This window comes from Pezoporus flaviventris, unplaced genomic scaffold (assembly GCF_033815535.1).
Source record: "Pezoporus flaviventris isolate CSIRO_AGI_PZ_B2104156 unplaced genomic scaffold, CSIRO_AGI_Pfla_v1 ptg000047l, whole genome shotgun sequence".
NCBI classification, from domain to species: domain Eukaryota; kingdom Metazoa; phylum Chordata; class Aves; order Psittaciformes; family Psittacidae; genus Pezoporus; species Pezoporus flaviventris.
The window spans coordinates 10,586,713-10,614,052 of record NW_026892595.1 but is presented as its reverse complement, the minus strand read 5'-3'; the positions used below and the strand labels follow the sequence as shown (position 1 = coordinate 10,614,052).

General features: G+C 38.1%; 1 protein-coding gene across 17 annotated transcripts in view; it reads left to right on the top strand.

The window, feature by feature from the left end:
* The first annotated feature begins 12,413 nt into the window (after positions 1-12,413).
* ARMC3 (armadillo repeat containing 3) overlaps positions 12,414-27,340 on the top strand; it is a 57,878-nt gene continuing 42,951 nt past the window's right edge. For 5 of the 17 annotated variants that reach the window (XM_061468283.1, XM_061468282.1, XM_061468275.1 and 2 more), the window contains exons 1-3: positions 12,539-12,699; positions 16,985-17,028; positions 22,999-23,047. In XM_061468283.1, the coding sequence (XP_061324267.1) occupies positions 23,000-23,047 (48 nt within the window). In that variant the 5' untranslated portion in view covers positions 12,539-12,699; positions 16,985-17,028; position 22,999. Of the gene's footprint in view, positions 12,497-12,538; positions 12,700-13,104; positions 13,172-16,984; positions 17,029-22,998; positions 23,048-27,340 lie in introns of those variants that run through there. The other 12 variants (XM_061468268.1, XM_061468270.1, XM_061468271.1 and 9 more) reach the window with 12 other exon arrangements.

The following is a 27,340-nucleotide window of genomic DNA, read 5'->3' as shown; positions in this document are numbered from 1 at the left end:
AACTCTTTACTGGAAGGAGGTGAGGAATAGGAATACAAACTTAGTGCATGGGAAAAAAAAATGAATGTAGTGTTGATAAAATTTATATAAAGCCTTGCCCACCAGATGACTATGAGGTAATAATACTGTCTATATCAGTCAAAACATTTGTGTACTGAACTCACCAGAATACCCCCAAATGCATCCACATGATCATTATTCAGCACAGTATATTAATTACAGGTTGAACTTGACAGCTATGAACAGCTTCTTAAAAGCACTCTGACATAAAGCTTAACCTGTGATTGCACTTACAGTAAAGGATTCTTTCCTGCTTTTAGATGACTTATTACAGCAGTCTATCAGGTGTTTTTTGTTTGGTTGGTTCGTTGGGGTTTTTTTGGTTTGTTTTTGTTTTTTTTTTTTTTGCTATTATTACTATTTTCTGTCCTCCCTTAGTAGAGAATTTGAAAATATACAATGGTGTTCAGGTAATTTTCTTGCTGTATGTTGCTTCTGCCATAGCAAGCACAATGTGATTACAGCCTTCTATCTCTTCCATCCAAAAGATGTGAGTGATTGTGCAAGATGCTAGTCTGTGGCAATCACATCCACTATGTCATTGAATTTAGACTTCCAACCTGCCAAGCATTTCACACTGCTTGCAGGGCTCATGAAGTTGGTTCCTGCCTGGAATTCTCTTGCAGCTGGGGATCCAACACATGCATTTATTCATCATTTACACAGATCCTTTCATTTGGTGCATGAGGTCATGGAGCAGGAATGAAGCTGTTGCAAGTTCACGCCATCCTAATGGATATGCCTGCTCACAGAGGTCCTGCTAGGGGATATGCTCTCTGGATGCAGCCCAGTTCCCCAGCTTCATGTTAGCCCATCACTCAGTGTGTCCTCTGGCCTAGCACAACATTCTCACAGGTACTGAAATAAATGGAACCTGAGAGCACTGATATCTGATACCATACAATGCACAGAACTTGCAATTTATTATAAAGCAGGCAGTGCAATAAATCCTTCTATATTATATTTAGTAATGGTATCATTTGTGTCATTCAGGAAAGTGATCTTGATAGTTTTGTAAAACCTCACAGCTTTGAAGATATCACTTCCATAGAGTAGAAATACAGATGAGGCAGTCCTACAATGAGAAAATTATTCAGGCTGGGAAGATGACAGGTTCAGAGCACAAAAGACAATAAGCCATAGAGAAGTCGGAAAGAACAACATGTACAAAAGACCAAAGGGCAATTGTCACTATCCCTGAGTAATGACCATAACAACAGGTGCTAAAACATACAATACAACTATATAGTTCCAGCCAATTTCTAAACAGGCAGAAAGCTCAATAGCCAAGTGAAATCCTTTATAAGCAAGAGTCTCATTAGCACAATGAAAGGGACAAATAAAAATGGGTAGGTTTTGTTTACAATAGCCATTACAGTCTCCTGCAAAGTGAAAGAGCTTACTGTTTTCTATTTCCATTTGATCTCTCTTTGCTACAACTAATATAATGGTTGCTGAGTGAAAAATAAGTAGAATCTTCGGTTAAAACTGTCTATGATCTTGAAACTGTTAGAGTGTCTTTCCTCATTGTTCTTTCCATCAAAATCCCTGTCTTAACCAAGTACAATATATAATTATTCCAATTTTTCCTCATGATGTTTATCCTTTCTTATCTAGCCTGCCTGTCATATCTTGTTATAATTTACAGAAATCTGAAATATGCTGTTCTGATAAACCTGCCAGAATCATAACAGAAATACACAGTTAATATTTGTGACAGTCCTTCCACATTATTCTGATAAAGATAGAAGTGAATATTATGAATAACACTCTAAATGTAATTTATATGAATATATAAATCCTTACCAGTGGTTTCTATTCTCTAATAATCTTGAAATCTTATCAGATATTAATTGCTAATAAGCACGATTCATTATGACTTACTGTGCACAGATTTACTGATCATGTCAGTGAAGTAAGCAAACAGACACTGGCAAGGAGTATTCTTGAAAATGAATAAAAAGAGTTTTAGTTACCAATATGGCTGTCAAGTATGAAATAATACTTGTTACAAAGAATGTCAGTATGCCTGTTTTGCTCTTCAGTACCCGTGTTACTCTGAGCCCTTTTTTTTTAGTATATATGTACAGAAGGAAATAGAGCAACTCTATTGTAACACTGCAGTAGAGTCGAGCTAGCTAGAGATAAGAAGTGGTATCAAGCTGTCATTTGGGGAAATGTTGCATCCAGATTCTTTAGGTCCAGTCAGGAAGACCTGAAGGGAGACTTATCTTCCTCCATGTAATTGCTAGTGACTTCAATGTTGAATTCAAGAGTTCTGAGAACAGAAAACATAAACCCCAGAGAATGACATTTTGTTTGAAAGGCACATTAGCTTTAATCCTAAACGTATGTCCCTGCCTCCCACACAAACATAGGAAAATCCAACAGAATAAGCAATACCATCCTTTGATTTATTTCTCTGGCTGCCCATGGTTCAGCTTTGTCATCAAGCAATCCATTTCAGGCTCCCTCCTGCACCTCGCATCTCAGGCACAGGCCTCTGAAAATTATACAGCTAATTTTTTTTTAATTTGTTTTTGTCTAGTTGATGGCTTGCAGCACCAAACCAAATAGAATCATTAAATGGTTCAGTGGACTAAGATCAAAGACAGACACCTGTGAGCAAAATCCTCTATTATCCTTTCACTGTCAAAAGTAATTGTTGCTAATTGAACAAGTTTGTTTAATTCTAATATAGCTCAAGAGACCATATCCTGAGCTGCTGGAAATAGATCTGGTTCTGCTGAAGTCAGCTCTGCTAATCTATAGCAACAGAGAAACTGTCACAAGGAGAGAAGGAAGTTAACCCATTGCTTAACTGCATAGGCTGCATGACTAGCTATTGCAACTGAAATACATGTCTCAAAACTTGAGCTGAGACAGAAGAAAAGTGACCACAGTCATCTTTGCCTAATTTTATATACGAAGCCATTAAATACACATTTTGATATTAGTAGACTAGATGATGTCCAAGAGAATTTGATGAAAGTAAAAATTAAAATATGCTGGAAGTTCTACAAGGTTTAACACACAACTGCAATCAACCAGCAAGCAAGAAAAAGCAGAACAAGTGTATGCATTTAATTGTTTAGAAAGCAAATAACCACAAATCCAGCACACCTTCAATCAGGCATCTTTATAAAAAGAGCTCAGAATAAAGTGTAGGTCTATCTACTACGTCTTCATTCCTGGCATAGAATGCTAAAAAAAAAACCCAAACCCAAGCAATTACCCTATTTACTTCCTGTAAGAGCAAATCAAATAGAGCTGTAAGATACGTTGCCTGTTACACACATCACACCAGCCTGATTATCAACAGTAATACCATATGCAAGCAAAGCTTTCTGAGATAGCAGTGCACATTAAAAATGAAAGAATGTAATTTAGGGAAAGATTTAAAATAATTGCAATCGTAAACACAAATATGTATTTCAGAATCGGTGCTGGCTCCTTCACTCAGCTAAGCTAGGAGAACCTACAAATAACTACTGTAAAACCCCAACTTATCCTATTTCTCTGTCAGGTGCTTCATGTGCTCCTGTTTTACTAGGGCTTGCAGCAGTTCACAGCTACAATGGAATGCCAGTGCCACACAGAACTGCTGTGCAGAGCGTCAAGCAAATCCCAGTATTTAGGACTCCATATTATCGAGGCTGATGCAGGTACAGTCTGTAGAGAGATAGATTGGTGCAATTAAACACGTGTATCACAAGCAGCACAGCATGCTGCATCATGGGTGCTAAGGGTGGGCAAACTCCACTTAGTCCCCTTGCTAACTCCAGTGCTATTTACTCACTATGCTTATTTTACTACTATTATTTTTGTTGTTGCATATCCCTTACTTTCCGCCCTTTTGCTTGAGCTGTTCTAAGTCCCCAAGCATTACCTTTAGCTCTTATTATCTTGCAGTTACATTGTTAAAAAAATAATCTATATATCACTAAAGAAGCTGACACATAAGGAGAGCTTGTTAAAATTCAGTCATGCATGGGCATAACAGATGCCATAAATTCAGCACAAATGCAAAAAGCCACCAACTCCTTGTTTTTGAGCAAGAGACTCTCCAAAACCAAGAAACATTAAGACTTACCATTTAAGGCACAGCTGAATCTTACAACTGAACTACATGTCTACCAGGCTCTGGGACCCAGAAGTAGGTGCCAATACTAGGGATTGTCATGCTAAGGATATGGATTGAGGATCCAAAGCAGGCACAGAAAGTAGCAGATAAAACAACATGTTAAATAGCAAATAGTAATGTAAATAGTAATGTAGCCCAGGGATGAAAGGTTTTTTTGGAGAGAGCTGTCTGGGTGGAGGCTTGGAACTACCAGCAAAGAAACTTCTGCTGTTGTGGAAAGAGGAAATGTCTTCAAACACAGATTTTCCAAGTATTGTGTCTGCATATAGAACCTGAATGTTAACCAATTGCACATGTCACAGAGAAGACAATATAGAAAATATATAAACAATATACAGACCAAGGGTATTTAGACACTGGCTAGTAATTCTACATCGGCTAGATGTAGATGTGATGGCACCTCTTACTTCAGCTAACGACAGGGGAAAAGGAGAGCAGTGGCCTAAAAATAGCTTTTCAGTACAGAATTTTTCATTTTCTGATGGCTTCCTGGACTGGATAATGAAGGCGTGAGGTGCACACTATGGAAATATACAATTGCTGCATTTATCTTTTTAGTTCATATCAGATGACTTGCAAGACTTTACAGGTTCAGATTCAATGCTGTGATATTGTGTGGTGTCCCACAACACATTTTCTGCCATCCATTAGAGGACCATAGGAAAAGCAGAAGACGAAGGCTGTGTTGCATAACATATTAGTTAGCATGTTGTTTAGCATCCTAAGCTAAACACAGCTTTGTGCAGATGCCCTACCAATCACTCCTGAGGGCACTCTGCCAAACACCCAAAATGACTGGGCTGATGACCAGTTTCTTAATATTCAGAAATAGGTACCAGTTTGGTAGGTTGACAATATGCCACAGCAATTTTCAACACAAATAATGCCAAACAAGAACTGGATAATGACCAAGCTAGGAAACGTGTGAAATTCAAAATAATTTCAAGGTAAAACAAGAGCTTCATTCATTGACGTGGGATTTCAAGGTCACTGACCTAAAGCACAGCTCATCTCACATTTTGTGCTCCTCTTTCCTAGCTTTTATAGGAACAAAAATATAAGAAGAGCTTGTCTGATAGATCTACATCTATATCTAGCTCTAATTCAAGCTGTGAATTACACAGTAAGGCCTGGCACCACAAACAGGCTTCAGAGGCAGCAGCACTGGCATTTTTCAAGTTACCCACAGGCTCATTAAGCGGTTGGCCAGCGAGATGCTGGATTCTCATATCTAGCCTGAGTCTGGCAAAAGCACCCTAAAACAAGTGTTTCCTTAAAAATTAGTAGGGGATGGGAACAAACAGGTGCTCTGAGTTTTACAAAAATCCCCCTGACTATGAGGGGAAAGAAGGAAAGAGAAGAAAACAGTTTGAAGATACTCAGGTATCCCTAAATACACATATTTTACTTCAAAGTATTCTAGTTAACATACTCTCACAGCTTAACAAAGCACAAGGCAGAGGTAGCCCAACTAAGTTAAGGAATGTGATAAATAGTATTTAAAAGCAATATATAGATTGGTATTTTTAATAAATTTTAAATACAATTTATGATCTCTGAACTTATTTTCTAGACATAAAAGGGTGTTTTCAGTTAAAAAGAAATCACAGCAAGAAAGGGACTTTCATCCAAACAGTATGCTTCTCAGGAAAATTTATTTGCATGCCTTGAGTGCGTAACTTCAAGCTTTAAAATGTTTGGTTTTTTTCTAATTCCCAAACTAAAAATGTAAAAATATTTCTACATGGAGGATTTCTTCTTTCTCTCTCAGCTGCAGACCTATTTTGCCTCAAGTTTTTAATAGTTACACAGTAAGCAAAAGGAAAATGAAACTGTAATTCTGTACTCTCTATTGTTGTCTGAGTTGAGAGAGTTGTGTAAATTACAAAGTAAGTGAATGAGGAGGAACTGAAGAAAAGTGAAAAAATTGCTCAATTTCCCCTCTGAATCAGAAAGAAGCAGAAAGAAGAAAAGAAAGGGACTGAAACTTGAAATTCCGAGAAATCTAAATCTATCATTAAAGAGCAAAAACTTTGACTGAGAAAAATTTCCATTTTGAATGCTACAGTATTGAAGCAACTTAAAAATATTCATTAAACTATCTTCTATATTTTGTGACATTAGCCTTGAAATCCAAGATAAGCACAGTGTTGTCATTCCTTGCTGAAACACAGCCTTTGGCAAGGCTTCGGAAGGTTGATTATAGGAATGGAAACACTACAGCACAATTTGTCCTGATGACACGAAACAGAGTGTTTCATCTTTGAAGACAGAAGTTGTAAATTGAAATTGGGGCAAGAAAAATCTTAGGGTTTTGAAACACAATCTATGTATTCCTTCACTGGCACCAGAGATTATGGCCCCTGAGAACACCCAATACCAAACTTAGCATTTCTGGGATGCAACTTAAAGGTATCCCAGAGAATTAATTCAGTTTAACCTTGAAAAGGATCTATGTCTTGGGAAAACAAGTGATGTTTTAAAATACATTTGATAAGAAACTGGGAAAATATTTAGGCAGAATTATGTGACCTGTGTTAGCTGCAAGGTCAAAAAGGTGATTTCTTAGTTATCCCTTCCTTACAGACATCCCGTAATACCCCTAATCTACATCTACAATTTTCAAATACCACTTCAGATAACAACCATGCTTGTATATGTTTGTTTTTGTTAGCTGACTGTGGTCACTCATAGCCTACTGGTTTTTAAAAACAAAAAAATGTGATAGTCATGGTGACTTAAAACACAGTCTCATTTTCTTGGGATACATATGCCCTAAGAAACAAGTGTGCCACCTATTGATTTACCAACTACCACTTAAGCATACCCTTCCTCCTTTTGTTATGCTTACATGCTCCAGCAACAACATTTGAGGACCTTAATGAACTTCAGCTCAAAACACTGTGTCTGAGGAGGACTTCAGAAGTTTCATAGGCAAAAATTCAAGTATATAAATACTAAGGTATTTGGTCATTCCACTTAAACAATGAGATTGGTTTTATTTCATGCACTTTATTCGGGATTATAGAGGAAGTCTATGGTCTCAACTGCTGGCTTAAAACTTTCACTGCTGAACCACCTGTCTTCTTCTGAGCATTTCTGAAGAAATTATGAAGAAATATGCACACCTGCACTGATGTTTTATACCACTACCAGCAGTCAGAGATCTAGGCTGTAGATCTAGGTATAAGCTGTGGCTGCAAGTCATCAGTTTCTAAATGATAGTGCTATATGATTTGCCATTTGCAAAGTATGATTAATACATTTGCTAAAAATAATCATATATTAGTTTAGTTTTAATGTTGTCTAGAAGAAAAACTGACTAGAGAATACAACTACACTGGGAGGGCATACTCCCACACTGTACACTTGGTGAAGGCAGGGTGCCTGTGAAAAATAAAGACTTACAAATCTCACTTGCAAGCCAAAAGAATGAAAGGCTTGTTCTTTGTTGGTTCCCATTTTGCTGGGTTCTTTGGTTTGGCTTTTTTTTTTTCCTAGAGAAAGAGGTCCATTTACACTGATATTGAGGACTTTAATGTGTGAAGTAATGTAGCAAACTGAAATGCCAAGATGCTATGTTGTAAATTCATCACTCCCTAAGCCAGATGCTTCTTGTCAGAAAAGGAAAGTTCCTTTCAAGTGTCTTTTGAGACTGATATAAAACAAGTTATATGACAAGACTGTTTGTACTGTACATCATCAGGTATTTCATAAAGCATAAATTATGACTGGTTTTCTTTTTTTTTTTAATGGAAAAAAGAATTATTTCAGACAAGCAATCCAGCAAATAGTAATTCCACTTCTGATGTTTCAGGAAATGAGATATGACTCCCCCAGTGGTACTTTCAGAATCACTAGAAAGATAATTTCAAACACCTCAACATGCAAATTTCCAACACTTAAATTCAACAAGTACTTTGATTTAGCAGTAGCATATGCATTTAAATCCCTTTTGGAATTAAATATTTAAAATGTTGTTTCGCAATATTCTCACAAATACGTTTTTAAGCCATGCTTGATTTTTTTTTGCAAAAGCCTTAATTTAATTAAATTGATGGGATATTTGGCCTTGCTCCTTCATAGGAAAATACATAAATTCTGTAGTGGCTTTATCAAAAGCTAAGTAATGAAATTTCATTAAAATCTGTAGTTAATAAAGTTCTTATTCACTTTATTAGGTATTTAGTCTCTAGAAAACTCTTTAATTTCATAATCTTCTATTTTAATACAATTTGCATTATGCTGTATTTTTACTGTTAGAAAAAATTATATTTCAATAAAATATTTCTGTCATTTGTGACTATTTGTCAGTTGTGAATTCTCATGACATTTTGTAACTGTGCTCCTCATTGCCTCTTCCTTTGCTTCCTTATTAGTATGTTGCTGCTTAATGACACCCTCAGAGTATTTTCACAAAATTAAATATTTTTTTTTTCTTGATATATTTGCATGATTGTGCCAAAACATAACAAAAATACTGCAATTATATGGCTGTCACACAGTGCTTGATTGCCTCTACTCATGGCAAACACAGATAAATGAAGACAGAAAGGATAATCTCTGCAGAATGCGTTTCCACAGAAGAATAAGACCACATTTATTTAGACTATGGATGAGGTAGGTGCCCACAGTGTGCTCATGTTCCTTAACTCTCAGGCACATGACTGAACAGAAGATAATACTGGACTAAAGAACAAAGGGATGTGCTCAAATCTCACCTGTTGTGGAGTCAAAATGCCACAAAAGCACACACCTGGAATTTCTTCTGGGTCCCAAAGGTTAGAGATGAAAACTTGGCACGAGTAACAGTGCTGGGAAGGGAAGAGTATGCTCATCTTTCTCCTGGTCATCTGCTGTTGTCCTTCTTCCCTTCTGTCTGCCTGCCTGCTTCACGATACAGGTGCATACTCTTCACAGAATTTGTGAGAAGGTACTGGCTGTGAATTTGAGACTACCCTCTCATTTCCCATCTGCACAAGACACTTTAGTCTTCAAGGATAACTGACCCCATTGCTCCAGGAGTGTATTGAAACATGGTGATCATGCACCTAGTTACCATATCCCTCTTGTTTCATATATATTCTGCATTGTCATAGGTCTTCCATGTGACAATTCATATGAAATAAATCATAGAATCATAGAATCATAGAATAGTTAGGGTTGGAAAGGACCTTAAGATCATCTAGTTCCAACGCTCCTGCCATGGGCAGAGACACCTCACACTACACCATGTCACCCAAGTCTCTCCAACCTGGGCCTTGAACACTGCCAGGGATGGAGCATCTACCACCTCTCTGGGCAACCTGTTCCAGTGCCTCACCACCCTCATAGTAAAGAACTTCTTCCTTATACCTAATCTAAACTTCCCCTGTTTAAGTTTGAACCTATTACCCCTTGACCTATCACTATAGTCCCTGATGAAGAGTCCTTCTCCAGCATCCTTGCAGGACCCCTTCAGATATCGGAAGGCTACTATGAGGTCACCACACAGCCTTCTCCAGGCTGAACAGCCCAAACTTTCTCAGCTTAAGGAGGACATAACCAATGAAATTTTCCCCGAATTATGTTTGAAATAGCCATAAGAACTACCATTATTGAAGAGAAGAAAAAGCTTTCCCAGACATGGAAATCACTGGGGGAGAGTAGATCCCAACCAGCAACTAATCACCTGCCAGCCGCTCACTCACTCACGCATTACCCCCAGTCTCCCACAGGATGGGGGAAAGAACTAGAAAAGCAAAAGTGAGAAAAAAATGTGGGTCAAGATAAAGACTGTTTAACAAACGAAAGAAGAAAAAGTAAAAAAAAAACCCAACTGACAAAGGCAATCACTCACCACCTCCCATAAGAAAACCAATACCTAGCCAGTCCCCAGGCAACAGCTACCTTGGGAGGACCACCCCCCAGCTTTATTGCTGAGACTGATGTTATATGGCATAAAATAGCCCTTTGATCAGCTGGGGTCAGACACTTGCCCACCCCCAGGCTACTCCCTGGCAGGGCAGGGTGAGAAACAGAAAAGTCTTGACACTGCACAACCCATTTAACAACAGCTAAAACATTGATGTGTTATCAACACTGTTTTGATAACATCAAGCAACATCTACAACACAGCAACGCATAAGCTGCTACAAAGAAAATTTAGTCCATCCAAATCAGACCCAGCACCGAGTTAAAACCAAATCTTTGCCTTCACTATTTAAATTTATCTCTTACATTTCTATCACCTGCCCACCATTGCAGTTTAGAGAAATAAAGATCTGTGAAGTTGTTTGTGAAGCAGGTGACTTGCCTCTACCAATCTACTGCAAAATTTTTCCCTTTCTTCCCTGCCAATGTTAGTAGTCACCTCTACTAACCATTGTAATCATGACAGATCTATCAGCCAGACTTCATGGAATGTCAGTCAGTTATAAACTGACCTTCAAAGTTTGGTGTTATTTCTCCTGCCTGCTGATACACTGGTCAGTATAAATGGTTCTTGACTTGTCACCGCAGTTGCTTTCCAGTGACAGGGGGCCTTGAACTAGAAGATCTTTAAGGTCCCTTCCAAGGTGATTATAAATCTATAAATTTTCTGTGGAGGGGTGATGTTAAAAGTGAAATGAGACACCTTCTTGGGGTTTGCTTGTGCCTAAAAATGACCCACCAAGTCTTCTGTTACGACAGTACACATTTGTCATACTGTAAGGCCAGTATCTGTTTGTGCTATGATCTCAGCAGATTGATATGGCTTATAAAAATAGAACTAAATTTATACTTGCTGTGCAACATTATAAGAAATCTGGGGAGAAAGCAATGAGATTTGTGACTAAAAGGAATCACAGGAGAGAGCTGAGAGCAGCTGTAATTTCTTTACCTATTATTACCTGACTTTGAGGCCACAAAATTATTATATTTGTCTGTTTCCTGTTACATCTGCAGCTGCTGATAGCAATTAAGCCACATTTGAAGATAGAAAATGTTATTTAATTTCAGAATTTGGCTTAGTATTTCTTCCAAAATAGCCCTGGCTGGCAAAAGAGAATACTACAATGAATTATTACTCTGAAAATAGCACAATTATTTGTACAGCATGGCTTTCTCCATCAACCCAGAGCTGATAATAGAAAGGAGACAAGTCTTTTGGCCTTCTGACAAAGCTCTGTGCTGGTGTCTTACAGCAGGGCCACAGCCGGTGATGCTCTGACAGATTTGCCTGCACCTTGCTCTAAGTCATATAACTGTTTTATCTGTTTCTTCCAAAAGCAGATGGCTTTTTCAACATTTTTTTCTTTTTTTTTTCTTTTTGCCAATGAATGCACCAAAGATAGATAGTGAAACAGGAATGAGGGAAAAAAAAAAAACCAAACAAAAAAGGAAGGTGTGAATATGGAAACTTTTAGACAGACATCCAGACTGTTCAAGGCCGGGTTGGACAGAGCTTTGAGCAACCTGTTTTAGTAGAAGGGGGGCTTGAACTAGAATATCTTTAAGGTCCTTTCCAACCCAAACCATTCTATGATTCTATGTTTATTAGTTCTGGTCTACAAACTGAACATGATCTGGCAGTGTGTGCTCACAGCCTAGAATCACAGAATCATAGAATAGTTAGGGTTGGAAGGGACCTTAAGATCATCTAGTCCCACCCTCTCTGCCAAGGACAGGGACACCATACATTAAACTATGCCACCCAAGGCTCTGTCCAACCTAACCTTGAACACCGCCAGGGATGGAGCATTCACAACCTCCCTGGGCGTCCCATTCCAGCGCCTCACCGCCCTTACAGTAAAGAACTTCCTCCTTATATCCAATCTAAACTTCCCCTGTTTAAGCTTTAACCCGTTACCCCTTGTGATGTCACTACAGTCCCTAATGAAGAGTCCCTCCCCAGCATCCCTGTAGGCCCCCTTCAGATACTGGAAGGCTGCTTTGAGGTCTCCACGCAGCCTTCTCTTCTCCAGGCTGAACAGACCCAGCTTTCTCAGCCTGTCTTCATATGGAAAGTGCTCCAGTTGCGAAGAAATGGATTAATGCAGGTGTCATCGTGAAATCACTCCAGAAGGACTGTGGAAATTCATGCCGAACGAACTAGCTTGAAGCCGCTGCCCTGGGACAAACGGGAAAGGGGAAGGAAGGGAAAGAGCGCCAGCGGCGGTATCAACCTCCCGCACGGCTCCCGTCAGGCGGGCCCGGCGCCCCCCGCGCATGCGCCACAGGCGTCTCCTAGCAACAGCCGAAACAACGGCGCTAGACGCTGCTGCGTGATCGCCCCCGGGTGGCACGTCGTGCCCGGCCCGTCCGCGGCGGGTGAGTGGGGGCCGCTCCCGGCCCTGCTGCCCGGGTCCGGACAGTGCCGGAGCGGGCGAGAGGAAGGCGGCCTTGGGTCTGGGGGAATATCTGCGGCAAGCCTGTGGCGGAGAGCAGCAGCGGCGTCCGAAGGGGGCAGGTGCCGCGAGGGACTGGTGGCTGCCAGCTCCAAGTAAGCAGAAATAATCTGTTTGGTGTCGCCGGTTAGAGCCCCAACGTACGAACGCGGTGGCAGGGTGCCGGCGGTGCCGGTGCGGCGTTAGGCAGGGGGTCAGCTCTTCGTGCCTCGCCTCCGGCGGGTTTGGCTTCTTAGCGCTAAGAGAACTGGGGTCCCGTGCCTGTAGACGTTCAAAATTAATGACCCAAAGTTAAAGCAGAATCATTACCTTTTATAATTGATATTTTAAAAGTGTACATTGAAGTTTCCTCCAACCACAACCAGAAAAAAACTAAAAACTTACTGTCCTTTTGGCAGCGGTATCTACACCTTTTGAACAGCAGTGACAATTCCAAGATTTATTAAAAAAAAAAAACTGTAAGATTTAAGAACAGCTGAAGTTTATCAGAATGGAGAAAAATGGCATTTTTAAACCAGGCAGAACAAATCCTGCACTTAAGCATCCTGACAATATTCCCTATGAGAAACTGGGAGCCTAGGGATTTGTGTCAGCAAAGGTAGGGAAAGGCATGGGATGGGCTAGTTCAGCAGGGGATGACTGTGATCAGTGTTTGTAGATGTGAGCTAGGAAGAAAGAAAATTCAGTGGAAGTGCCTTAAGGAGGCTTATATAGTAGAGAAAAAGAATTGTATTAAAAAAATCAGGGAATATGAATAAAGAAAGAACTGCACTACAGCTAAGGTATGTAGAATTTTTGTGTGACTGTAACATGAAAAGTACGAAACCTAACATTGTATGGATAATAGATAAAAAGAAGAAAAAAAACCAAACTTTTTTAAAACAGAAGTTTGATCCTAAAGAACTCTATCAGGGAATTAGGCTGTTAGGGAGGAATCTCACCTGATTTATTGATATTTCAAAGGTTTTGGGGCATCTGCAGACAGGAATTTCAAACCAAAGTATGGATTTGCTGGCAGAGGAGCATAATCTGTAGAACAGAACCTTTTATAATCTTCTTGGTAATCTCAAATTATCATCTATATATAAAATAATCCAATATTGTATTACCTTAACCTATACATAATTCGTAGTATAAATATTTGGTATAAATAATAGATTTTGATAACATGCCAGCAAAGAAAGTAATTGACAAATGTTTGAATATGACACAAATATAGTCATGAATAATGGCAGTAAAACTGGTCGTGAATAAATGTAGAATAAAAATTGAAAAAGGTCCCTGGCTGCTGAATAAATGGCCAGTGGAACAGCTTTTTAAAGAGAGAACTGGGAGCAAAATACCTAGTGTTTTTTAAGACACATCAGAATAGGTATCTGGTGGGATTAACATGGTGCAGTGGCTGTGACAGGGGAGGGGAATGAATCTGATCATTCACAATCCCTTTCACCTGGTGTCCCCGTAAAACTGACAGAAGGAGCATCCATTTTAAGACATAGATTGGCACAGCTGGCTAAAAATTCAGGAGTGTCTTTATTTTTTACTAATCTTTAAAGCACCTTTTTTCCTAAGGCAGACCATCTTTGACTTCTGTATGAAAAGTGTTCCCTACTATTGCTCAGGCAGTGGTTGTGTAACTGCTCTCTCTCATTTGTTTTAGATTAAGTAAATTTTTCTTTAGTCTCTTTCTCATGGGATGAGGGATTCCATTATGCTTCTTAGTGAGTCATTTAAAATCACACACATGATTTCCAAAAACCTCCTTCTTTCAGGCTGTCTCATCTTAGATTCTCCAACGATATAACCTAGGTCTGATCCTATTATTATGTTCACTATAATTTGGAAATGAACAATAACATAGAGAAATCAAAATAACTTACATTATGACTAACAAAGACTGCTAGAAACTTCTGAGGGTTCTTCTGCAGTTAGGTGAACTGGTCACACTACGACAGATAAAACTCATTGTTGATGAAAGCAGTATAATTTACACTTTGGAACAATATACTCTTCAGTAGTGAACCTAAATTAATTGTGATCAACTGGGAAAATGACCTATATATAGCTTAGTGAAAATCTTCACTGAGGAAATTGAGTAAAAATTAATACTCAGAAAGTTATAACATTACTGGAATAAATCAGTAGTGTTCTAGAATTGATTATGGTACTTCAGGTTAGGTTCATCATATATGAGAAAGATTTAATGGTCACAGAGGGACTCTGAGACAAGAAATATATATGTCTGGAAAAGCTATATGGAAAAAATAATTAAGGCAGCTTAGAAAAGTGATAAATCAGAATGTACTGGGAGTTATAAAAGAAAGTAGAAAAGATCAAGTCGGCATCTTTTAACTGAAGTTGTAACACAAGAATGAGGAAATGTGTTGAATTAAATAACACATTAAAACTGTTTACACATTTTTTAAATCTAAGGAGTAGTTCCTTATACAGTACACTTGACAACTGGACCTGTGCTGTAGCATGTCAGACTAAGAATGAAGAGTAAAAGGATTAAGCATTTATGTGGACAGTAAAAGTAGCTACTATTGTTAGGAAGAACATGAAAAAATTCAGGAGATCTAAACCTTTGTACTTTAGGGAAATAAAAACCCTGTAACAGATGGTGGAAATCTGACTTGGGATTGGCTTCATGTACTTATTAGAAGCATTTGGCTCTTACCATTCTGGAGGCAGGATAGTGATCTGCCATGAAGACTGTTCTTATTCACTGAAGGAGGTTTCTTACGCTGAGATATCTTAGTCATTCTATGATTTGAAAAGACTGCTACCATGTTCTTTAATTCCTGTTACTTCTTTTTATTAACATTCGTACATCATCTTTTACACTGCACTAATTGGAAAATGCATTCTGCCTCTGCAGCTTAAGGTCTCAAAATGACTGAAACGCTCCTGACATTGTATACTTCTTACTAGGTGTACCAAGCTCTTCAGCTTCAGAAAACAATGAAGTATCATCCTTGGGCAGTATGAAAAAGGTGCTGCTATCAATCAGAACCTGCACACAAGTCAAAATTTTATTGCACATCTTGCATATTTTCACCGCATCAGACTGTGGGATCAAATACCTGAAAATCTTGGCTTTTCTTAAATCTAAACCTCTACCCTTGGGCTTTTGAAAGTAACACTCAGCTGAATGTTAATGTGATATCAGAATGTGGATAAAAACTAGCAATGTATTCAGTGTATCTTAAAACTTCTGAGATTTTAAATAAATTATTATATTATTTTTTTGGCTCACCTAAAATCCCCACCTTTTCTCTCTTATAGCTATTTCCTCAACCTGGCATTTAACTGAAAACTCATCTTGGTTTTAACGGTTTGTCTGCAGAGTACTCGGCTCTGCATGTCTCTTTTTCTTCCTTTTTTTTAAATAGAATTATTTTGTTTTGTGTGTATATAATTAATAAATGCATAATTTTTTAAAAACAACTATTTAAATGAACTCTCAGAATGATAAAAATATATTTAGTCTTTTTGGTTTTTGTCTTGTATCTAGAAGCAGATTCTTGTTTAGTTAGCTAACATCTGTATGGTAGCTAATTCTTGACTTAACTTGATAATTTTTTACATAATATACATATGGGCACAGAAAAAAGAGTGAGCAGATTCAAAGGTCTTGACTTAATTGGTGTCTCATATAATGTATTAATTTCATACAGCACATAGCTTCAGAAACTGGATATTAAATTGGACCTGGTATCTCTTTTTAACTCTCTTCTTGCATGAACCCAGGTTTTTATAGTGTATTAATGCTTGCATTGACGTTACAGCACTGGGCAAATCCATATATAAGGAGTAGGACAGAAGAAAGCCAGAGGAAGAATTTAGGAGAAAGAAAGAAGGAAGTTTCAAGATTATTCCACATTATTTTCTTAATCATTACAAGGTTACCAGAGAATGATGAGGAAGATGTTTAAGCTGGCATACAAAGTACAGACTAGTTTACAGACTCAAGAAAGCTAGAGTGAGATTGTCATCTAATGCTTTTATTAGAATTTTAGTATCTTCCTTCTGATTGCATTGGAAGGCAGCAGAACTAGTGTCCCTACAGAGATCAATTGAAATAATCAATTAATATGATGAATTTATAAGAAATTTTCACTATTATAACAGAAAAAAATATTTTAATTTGTGAGATAAGAATAAATAGCAAAACTTCACTGAAACTAGCTGAACTGAATTGGGATTACATGATTATCACTTGGAAAGCAAAAAGAATCTCACTTGTGCATCACTTTTGTGAGGAAACTGAAAATCATTACTAGGTTGTAGTAACACAGCTTCAGGCTGACTTAAAGCATGGGACAGTCAATTTGCCAAGCGGATCATGTCGTGAATAACTGGTTGGAAGCTATTCTTACATACTTATCTTTGCATTGCTTTTCCATAGGAGTAATTTCTCTCAGAAGAGACCTTTAATTCCTTGACTAAGAGGTAAGTTCCACAGCTGGCCTGTGTCTTTGACTTATACCTGCTCTTTGTCTCATGTCTTGCTAATATTCAGTACATGCAGGATCTTAGGTTGTTGTGTCAGTTATTCAAAGTTTTGGAAAACATAAGATGCAGATGGAACAAGTAGTGTTTTCTAAATGCATTGTCTGAAATGCATTGTCTAAATGCAAAGTCATGAAATATTATGGTCTTTAAATGTATGCAACAGGACTCTGAAACTATAAGTATATATTCCGTACTGTAAAGGAAGTGTTTATGAGATTTGAATGGAAAAACTGCAATAAGACTTTCCTCATACTTCAAAGTTGTCGTGGTTTAAACCCTAGCCAGAGAGCTTGTTCACTCACTCCCAGTGAGTGGTGCCGGGTTGAGAGCAATCGAGGCCCAACCCCCCCCCCCCACCCCGGGCTCTCCCCTTCCCCGCTCCTGGAGGAATGGGGAGGAGGATCAAAAGAGTGCAACTCCCACAGGTTGAGATAAGAACAGTTTAGTAACTAAGGTATAACACAAATCACTGCTGCTACCACCAATAATAATAATGACAAAGGAAATAACAAGAGAATACGACACCTCACCACCAGCCGACCGATAACTCGCCCCCCCAAGCCTGACCAAGCACCAACTGATATCTCCTCTAAACCTGCAGTCCCAGCCCTTCCAGGTAACTCCCAGTTACATCCTGGGCATGACGTGCTGTGGTATGGAATGCCTCTTTGGTCAGTTTGGGTCAGGTGGCCTGTCTCTGCTTCCTCCTGGCTTCCTCTCCTCCCTGGCAGAGCATGAGGCTCACAAAGTCCTTGGCCAGACCAAAACATCATTGTTATCAGCTCTGTTCCCAGGCCGAAAGTCAAAACACTGCACTGCACCAGCTACCAAGAAGGAGAAAAATGGCTGCTACTGCTGAACCCAGGACAAAAGTATAATTTATAGATTTTTTGAGGTTCCTAGTGCAAGAAAATAAAATAGAGTAGTAACAGGGAATATGTCCATCATTATCTTATGATCTAGTATTTGGAATCTGCTCTTCTGGGCAGGCATCTGCAACAGCTCTTTCAAAAACGAAATAAATTTTGCATGCTTTATTTGACATGGCAGAGATGACAGTTCATGATATAATAGCCAAGAGGTTAGAGGGTTCCAATTTTGAACTAAAAAGTCCACATTTGTGACCTTTCTCAAAATCATTTTCCCTTTATGAGCAAAACATTCTAGTCACAGAGATGTTACTGGGGATAGGCCTATTCCCTCAGCCACTTCTAAAAAGACAAGATGGCTGTGTTTTGTCATATGCTGAGTTCTGCTAACATTGTCTACTGTGATAGTATCTGCCAGACCTAGCCTGTCATGTGGATTCATGTGGAGAATCAGGGTAATAAGTACATCTTGCTAACTTTAGATGTTAATGTGTCAATACACAAGGTAACAATTCTAGACTCTGCTTTTGATCTGAGGAAAAAGTATCTATTTTTAATGTGCAGTTCAGTTTTAGCTACCTACTTTAGGATGAATGCCTTAGGGGCTATTGAATATGTTGACTTGATCTCCATCAATTATCAAGGAGAGTGATTAACTTAATTACTGATGCCTAATTTAGTTTAGGGGACGCTACTCACAGTTTCTGGATACTTGTTCAACTTAAGATACTGATACTGGGGTAGTTCTGGTCCTATGGGAAAGCTGGAGGTCCTAGTGAAGTTCAGAGTAAAATAGGGAAGTGCCTGCTGAGCTTAGGCACCAGGAGCAGCCAGAGCTGAGTGAGAGTGATGGGGATTGTAATTTTGGAATGAGGATTTAGTTAGATGTAATGACTGGCCTGGCTGAGAGGCAGCACCTGATTAGACCACTGCACTGAAACTGGGTGGAAGCAAAGCAAAGCAGGCTAATTTGTCTACCACTGAAAGCAATAAATTCCAGGTGAAGGACAGGAAGTAGCATAGAATGATAACTTCATAGATTGCTTAACTACACATTGGCTACATCTGCTAAGTCCTTCATTACACTATCTCTGCATGATTTAAAACAATCAGCCCTTTAATCTCAAAAAACATGTGGAAAAGATATGCTTCTATGATTCTAGAAACCTACAGAACATGAAGTAAAGAGTATTACTCAAATGAGAATTTTCTTTATTTTGTCTTTAAGGTTTAGAATCATAGAATCATTTAGATTGGAAAAGACCTTTAAGGTCAATGTGTCCAACTGTTAACCTAACACTAGCAAGTCCCACTAAACCATGTCCCTAAGCATCACATTTACATGTCTTCTAAGTACTTCTAGGGATGGTGATTCCACCACTGCCCTGGGCAGCCTGTCCCAGTGCTTGACAACCCTTTCAGTGAAGAAATTTTTCTTAATATCCAATCCAAACCTGCCCTGGTGCAACAGGATGCCATTTCCTCTTGTTCTGTCGCTTGTTGCTTTGAAGTGACTGACACCTGCGTCACTACACTCTCATTTTGTGTAGTTCTAGAGAGTGATAAGATCTCCTCTGAGCCTTCTTTTCTCCAGGCTGCACAGCCCCAATTTCCTCACCAGACTTGTGCTCCAGACCTTTCACCAGCTTCGTTGCCCTTCTTTGGACCTGCTCCAGCACTTCAGTGTCTTTCTTGTAGTGAGGGGCCCAGAACTGAACGCAGAATTTGACATGCAGCCTCAGCAGTGCTGAGTACAGGGGGATGATCACTCTCCTGGCCCTGCTGGTTACACTATACACAGGCCAGGACACCATTTGCATTCTTGGCCACCTAGGCACAAGCTGGCTCATGTTCAGCTGTCAACCGGCATCCCCAAGTCCTTTTCCACGGAGCAGCTTTCTAGCCGCTTTTCTCCATGCCTGTAGTGTTGCATGGGGTTGTTGTGACTGAAGAGCAGGACGTAGCATGGAGCCTTGTTGAAGCTCATATAGTTGGCCTTGGCCCTGACTCATGGATCCAGCCTGTCCAGATTCCTCTGCAGACCCTTCCTGCCCTCAAGTAGATCAACACTCTCACTCAGCTTAGTGTAGTTTGCAAATTTATGGAGCATGCCCTCAATCCCCTCTTTCAGATTGTTGGTAAAAGATATTAAACAGAACTGGCCCCAGTACTGAGCCCTGGGGAACACCCCTTGTGACTGGCCACCAGCTGGATTTAACTCCAGTCATCACCATTTTTTGGGATCACACATCCTGCCAATTTTTTACCCAGTGATGAGTACACCCATGCCACACTGTAATTAGCCAGTTTCTCTGGGAATTAATTCATTAACTACGCTTAATTACAAGTGAATAGAATTTTAATTTTCAAAATAAGTTTACTGTTAACTTAGACTCAGCATTTATTCACATTTTAAAATCTAAATTCTGCTACAATTTTTTTCTGACTTCTAAATATTCTGAATAGTAAACTGATAGTCAAAGATATGTGTACTGTAAACCTACTGAAAAAAAGACAACATGCAGTTATCATGGTGAGAAAGGGATTTGAGTAAGGAGTTCTTTTATGGGTCAGTAGTCTTTCAATACCTGTACATATCGATTGTCTGCAATAATTAAAATTCAATGCAGAAGACACATTTTTGTCAGCAAGCCAAAGAATTACACGTTCCTCATTGCCTCAAGTCACAGAATGACCACTGAATACAGAGAGCTTTATGGGAACAAAGCTAACAACAACAGTTGATGGCAGAATACACTGAAATCCAGAAGAGTAACTGCAGCAAAGAAACAGACTGAGGGGCATAATCCACAATAAAGTAATTGTCATGTTCTCTGTACCTGTTGCTTTTTTAATATTACTAAGGAACCAAGTATTCCTGAACATATAGAAAAATGTATAATTTTCTTGAAAACATTCTCAGAAGTTGGATGTATTTATATAGAATGAGTAAATATTTACAATTTAAGGCTTCAGTTATTTACAGTCTTGTAATATGTACAATTATTTTATCTGTGAACATTAATGGTACAATATTATAAATGTTTTTACATGAATTAACTTTTTTTAATTGTTTGATTTAAACCGAATTAAACTCATTGAGAATTAAAATTGCTTTTTAGAACTTTAGCTTGATTTATGTCTGAAATTATTTGAGCTGATCTGAATAATTCCCATTGTGCCCATATCTGTATTCCAAGATTTAACACAGTTTAAATAACCCAGATTTCCTGAATGTCTTTATAAATCTGATTCTTATATGTGTGTATGGTGCTTATTTTCTATAGTGACTGCATAAACCAGAAGGTAGTATGTCCATCATTTTTTTTCTCAGTAATTTGTCCTTACGCTTTTTCTTACATGTTAATTTGCCTCTATCCAAACCTTCACTTTCTGAAACACTGAATTCTAGTGTCTGTGTATGTGTTCATCTGTATGTGCATATGTATATATCATAGAATCATAGAATGGTTTGGGCTGGAAGGGACCTTAAAGATCATTCAGTTCCACAGGCAGGGACACCTTCCACTACAGCAGGCTGTCCAAAGCCCCATCCAGCCTGGCCTTGAACACTGCCAGGGATGAGGCAGCCACAGCTTCTCTGGGAAACCTGTTTCTCATAGTGAAGAATTTTTTCCTAATATCTAAACTAAATCTCTCCTTTGTCAGCATTCCCCCTTGTGCTATACCTACATGACCTTGTAAAAAGTCCCTCTCCAGATTTCTTGTAGGCCCCCCTTAGGTATTGGAAGACAGTTATAAGGTCTTCTCTGAGCCACCTTCTCTTCTCAAGGCTGAACATAAGCACTAGGGTAAAGCAGATTGGAGCTGAAGAATCTTTGTATGGGTCTTCCTTAAAAACTGTAATTAGTGACCTGATTATGAAGTTTTAAGTTTTTAGGATGTGCTTATTCAACTGGTTTCAGTACTGCCATGTTATAGTTTCTTTGAGAAGTTGGTAGAGGAATAATACCTGAAAAATTTCAGAGGATTCAAGAAGAGCTCCAGAATTTTGTTGAACACAACAAACAATGGCCTTGACTTTACCAGCCAGGCTACAGCTCATGTTGCACTAGAAAATAATCTCTTATATCATAGGGAGACTGTCAGAGTAGTCCTGGCTGAGGTTGGATATGTTTCCCTTTGAGAACTAACCAAGGAGTTAGCAAGGCAAACTAACAGTGTGCATTTTGTTTTTACACAGTATAAAAACAAACCGAAGTTTGGCATAATTTGGGTTATGTTGTATGCATAGCTATTGCTAATGGGTCAGGTTGCTCTTTTCTTTTGCCTGCAGCTTAGCTAGAAGGCTCTGTTGAAGTTTTGCAAGCCACATGAAATTAGATACACGAGATATTACGTCCATATGCTTCCATATGCACTATTAGGTGCAGCTGAAAGGTCTTCCTGGTTCACATGAATATGTGCTAATATAAAAAAGGCAGAAGACAGAAGGTGGACTTTGTGTAAATTGGTGTAACTTTTTTAAATCAGTGAAATTTGTACTGTGCAGAACTGTTTCTTAGTACCTGCAGACCTGATTTTTGTCTCCTGTGAAATATGAACAGAGAATTCAAATCAAACTTGAACCACATTTTCAAGGTAGAACTTATTTGTACATTCTGCAGTTGTATAGAATGTGTGCCAACATAGAAAGTATAGATATGGGGAAATATTCTAATAAGACTTTTAAGTTCATATATGATTTATAGATGCAGATTAAAATAACTTACAGAAATGCATGGTATTTTTATCACATTAAAACTTGAGCCTGTGATGTCTCAGATTTTTCTTTTTAGTTATGTATTTTGTTGGCAGATGTACTTCATCAAATGTGTGTAAGCATTAAGTTTGTTTCTGTATAGAAATTATTATGTCAGAGAAATCTTCAAACTGATTAGGTCAGTCAAATGAATGAGAAAGTCAAGCTTTACATACTTTACTAAATCACTGGCAACCTAATTCCTAAAACACAGAAGAGAGTTTGTTTGTCTGCTGCTTTTTTAGGTTTGTTAGTTTTATTTTGTTTTTTTTTTAGAATGGGTAAAAAAGTAAAGAAGGAAGGAGAGCCTCCACCCAAGGATGTGGTAAGTTTATAAACTGATATGTTCTATAAAATAAACATTACACAACTATAGGCCCAGTTCTACCATCCTTACATAGTTCCTTACTCTCCTAGCTTACCCACATTATTCTAAAAATGGCTTTAAATATGACTCTGTTTATGCTTTTCTTGGACGGCATACAAACCAGAGTGACTGGGCATGTGTAGTTCTTTGTGGAGATTGTTGTCTTTGGCAGGCTTTGCAAATAGTAATGTATGAAACAATCCAGGCTTCTTTTTATTTGAAGAACAGTATTAGCTTTCCATTTGTAAAAATCAAAGGAGAAAGGAGAGCAACCTGACATCTGCCTGTCCTTTCAACTGTGGAGACATTCCCTTTCTTTAAGAATGAAAGAGTTAAGAGCCTAGAAGGATCTGCAGAGTTTTTTACTGAATACAGAATTTTACATTTTGAGTGACAGTACTACATATTCTGGCTCTTTTGCAAAGATGATAGAGTCTTTAGAAGCAGTTCAGGTTTTTCTGGTATAATTGGAAGTGCCACAGTGAGTAGTACAAGAGCTGAAGCCAAATAAAGAATAATGGTGGTGTAATGGTTTAAACCCAGCTGGTAATGAAGTACCCCACAGCTGCTCACTCACCCCACGCTTTCCCCCACCCCAGGTGGGATGGGAAGGAGAATAGGAAGAATGTAAAACCCACACATTGCGATAAGTTTAATAACTAAAGATAACTAAAGTACAGTATAATAATAATAATAAAAAGGAAATAACGAGAGATAAAAACAGAAGAGATAGATAAAAACTCAAAGGGGAAAGAAAAAAACCAAACCAAAACAAACCAAAATAAACCCAAAACAATAAACACAAGACCTTCTGACCAATATCCAACCCGATCCAAGGAGCAATCTGCCCTTCCAGGTAAACTACCAGTTCCAGGTAACTACTTCCAGTTTATATACTGGGTATGACGTGCTGTGGTATGGAATACCCCTTTGGCTAGTTTGGGTCAGGTGTCCTGTCTTTGCTTCCTCCCAGCTTCTTGTGCCCCTCCTCACTGGCAGAGCATGAGACTGAAAAGTCCTTGATCAGTGTAAGGGCTACTTGGCAGAACTAAACCATCAGTGTGTTATCAGCATTGTTCTCAGACTAAATCCAAAACACAGCACTGCACCAGCTACTAGGAAGAAAATTAACTCTATCCCAGCCAAAACCAGGACAGGTGGCAATGTGAGATTTAAGGGTCTAAGACTAGCATGCTTTTCAAGAGTTTCTAAAAATTCACAAGCTACAAAGACACTCCCAAAAAGATAGAGGTTCAAAATGTAGGTATTTTTAAAGTTTAGTTTAGAAAGAAGTAGAGGAAATAAGACAGAAACATTGAAAAGAGTATAATACAAATTCTGTGCCAGATAATAACTAAGTTAATGCCAATCAGGATCTCAACAAGTCCCATAGAGGAGCATGAAGCTAAATACAAAGGTCAGTGCATTATTTAAAAAAAAAAACAGTAGGTTTGTCTGTAAAGAGTGATGGTACTGCAAGAGCTTTTTCAAAGGTCATAGAAAAGTTGACCAGCAAAACCTATGTCACAATTTCAATATTAAGTAAGCATAAATAGTTTTGACTATGTAATACCCGATAGCCATGATGTCACTGAAGCGTAGCAATTGATACCAGGTTTTTCCCAACTGTTCTGTGGAAAGAAGAATTACAAACATAATTCATAAGCTTCAATCAATAATAAGTCCTTACAAAGCAAAACTTGACTTCAGCATGGCAGGATAAATACATCTGATGCCATTTCTGTATAGAAGGTGTAGGTGGATGGGACTAATTAAAATAGGTGTGAAAAATTAAAACTAAGTATCTTTGCAGTCTAAGAAAAAAAAAAAAAGAAGGCATAAGAAGTAGATTTAAGGCATACAAATGAGCCATCCCCCTCCCAAGTAATAAAAGTGAACTTTCCAGTTAAATACCTAGAAAGTCAGTAGAAGCAGCAACACAATTTCCATATCCAAAAGACAACATTAAAGTTTCTGGAGGAAAGTATGGTACAGCCTACTAACTATAGCAATAAAACGTCAATAATGTTAGATGTCAACATAAACGTCAATATGTTAGAAAACATATTCAACAACTGAAAAAACTAAGCTCACAGAAAAGGTCAGTAAAACTATTAAAAAGGGAAGAATTGGAAAGAGTGAAGTTCAGATGGCATCTGAATTTTTTGGCTTAGCTTTTACCTTTATTGTACTTTGGGCTAGCATCAGTTCTAGCGGTCATATCAAGAGGAAAAAACCTGAATTTTGCATAGCAAAACAGTATTAAACATGAAAATAAATCATTGATTAGTTGTAACTATCAACCAAGAAAGTCTTCTAGCTATGAGAATATTGTTTATAGCATCATGTAAAATCAAATCTCAAAACTTTAAATTTCACCTGGATGTTTCAGATGGCAGGAAATGAGATGCAGGCAAAAGAAAAGATACACTAGCTATTATCTTGTGATTGATAATCTGCTTATGAAAATGTCAAGTCCAAGAAAAGAAGCCTTGAGATAATGTGGACAGGCTTATAAAAGAGGGCCTTTGTGCATGTGGAATGCTCTGAGAATATATGGTACTGCAGTTGACCGCTAATTTTTATAGATTTCTAGGAACAGGTGGGAAACACATCTCTTAGCTTAACCGCTGCTTATGTTTCAGAAGGTATTCCTGAGGACTCTGTTTTCCCTGCCTTTCATAATTTGTCTTTTGTTATTATCTGTTATGAGAATTGGGCTTCTCCAGGAAAAATACTGCTTTCAGCCTCTCTCTCTATACGGATAACCTTAGCCAGTAAAATATGCTAGCTTTGACGTAGACTGATAGGATCTTTTCACATGGTATCTTCATTGAATTTAGTGTTGATAATATTACTATTTGATCATCAGCTAGGGCATAGACTTTAAAAGGGAAGCCTAGCATTAGCACTAGAGAAAACACAGAGACATTATCACTGAAAGAAAGTCACAGATACCCTAGTATTTTTGAAAATGGCTTCAGTCATAACACTGATGTTAAAAAGGCGGAATATATGGAGTGGCACTGTCAACTCCTGAAATTCAATCTCCACAGAAACACCTTCTTTGAGCAATTAATGCCTAAATATTAATTTGACTTTAGTAATGCTTTCAAAACTGTCTCCCATAACATCATCATAGACAAACTGATGAAGTTCTTGTTGCTGAGTTATTATTAAACTAAATGACTTATGGTACAGTAAGCTGATTACATTTTCTTTAAAAAGGAGCTTTGTTCCATGACTCATCCCATGCCTCTAGCTTGTCACAGCAAGCATGGAGTTGGACAGTGGTTTCAGGTTTTCAGACATGCTTGAAGACAGTAAGACCAAGCATATCAGCCAGGCAACCTTTTAACTGTTTATGTAGCTTGGATCTTGATCTTGCAGGCTGTTAAGCTGTGTGATATGCCTTATGGAAGGTGATGAAATGATTTCATTTAAAAACCTAACAAAATAAGAATTTAGAAATTTGGGTGCTAGTATCATATTTTGCTTTATTTTTTAGCAAGTCAGAGGAGGGAGAAGGAAAAAAGCCTCCTCTTTGTTTTTTTCCTTCTCGCACACTCATAACTTGGTTGAAGATTTGCTCTAAATAATTTCCTTGCTTGACAACTGACTTGTATGTATCTTCTGCTTGACAGCTGACTTGTATTGTTCAGCAACATGTGATTCTGAGGTAGCTCATAGAGAGTGAAGTAAAAGAAATAATAGACATTTTAAAATACATATGGTATAAATAAATATACATTGTATTAATATTTTAAAATAATTTTGATTTTCAAGGTTAATACATTGGTACTGAGAGACTGCATTACTCCAGTATCTAGTAGTTTATGTATGTAACACAGATATTCTCTAGGCCTAAAGTGTGAGGAGGGAAGACAGTATTTCCATGTTAAAAAATGTATTTTAAATCCAAACAAACTTAAAACATTTCAATAGGTGAAATTTTCAGAAATCCTTGAGTCTTGTTAAAGAAGAAAACACTTTTTTAGAAGATTCCCTTGCTTAATTGGTGTTAGTCCTAAAGAATCTATTAAGAGGGTCAAAACTGCCAGACTTCTTGGAAGATTTCTTTCTGTACAAGAGGTCAGAAATGGAAATTAACACTATGTATCATTTCTAGATGGATGAGCAGGGATTATATAATGGAAATACTTCAGCTAATCAAGATCCTGGTGAGCTACTGAGCTGAGTTGACAAAAGCACAGGAAGGGTCCTTTTTACTTTTTTAAAAGCAACAACGAA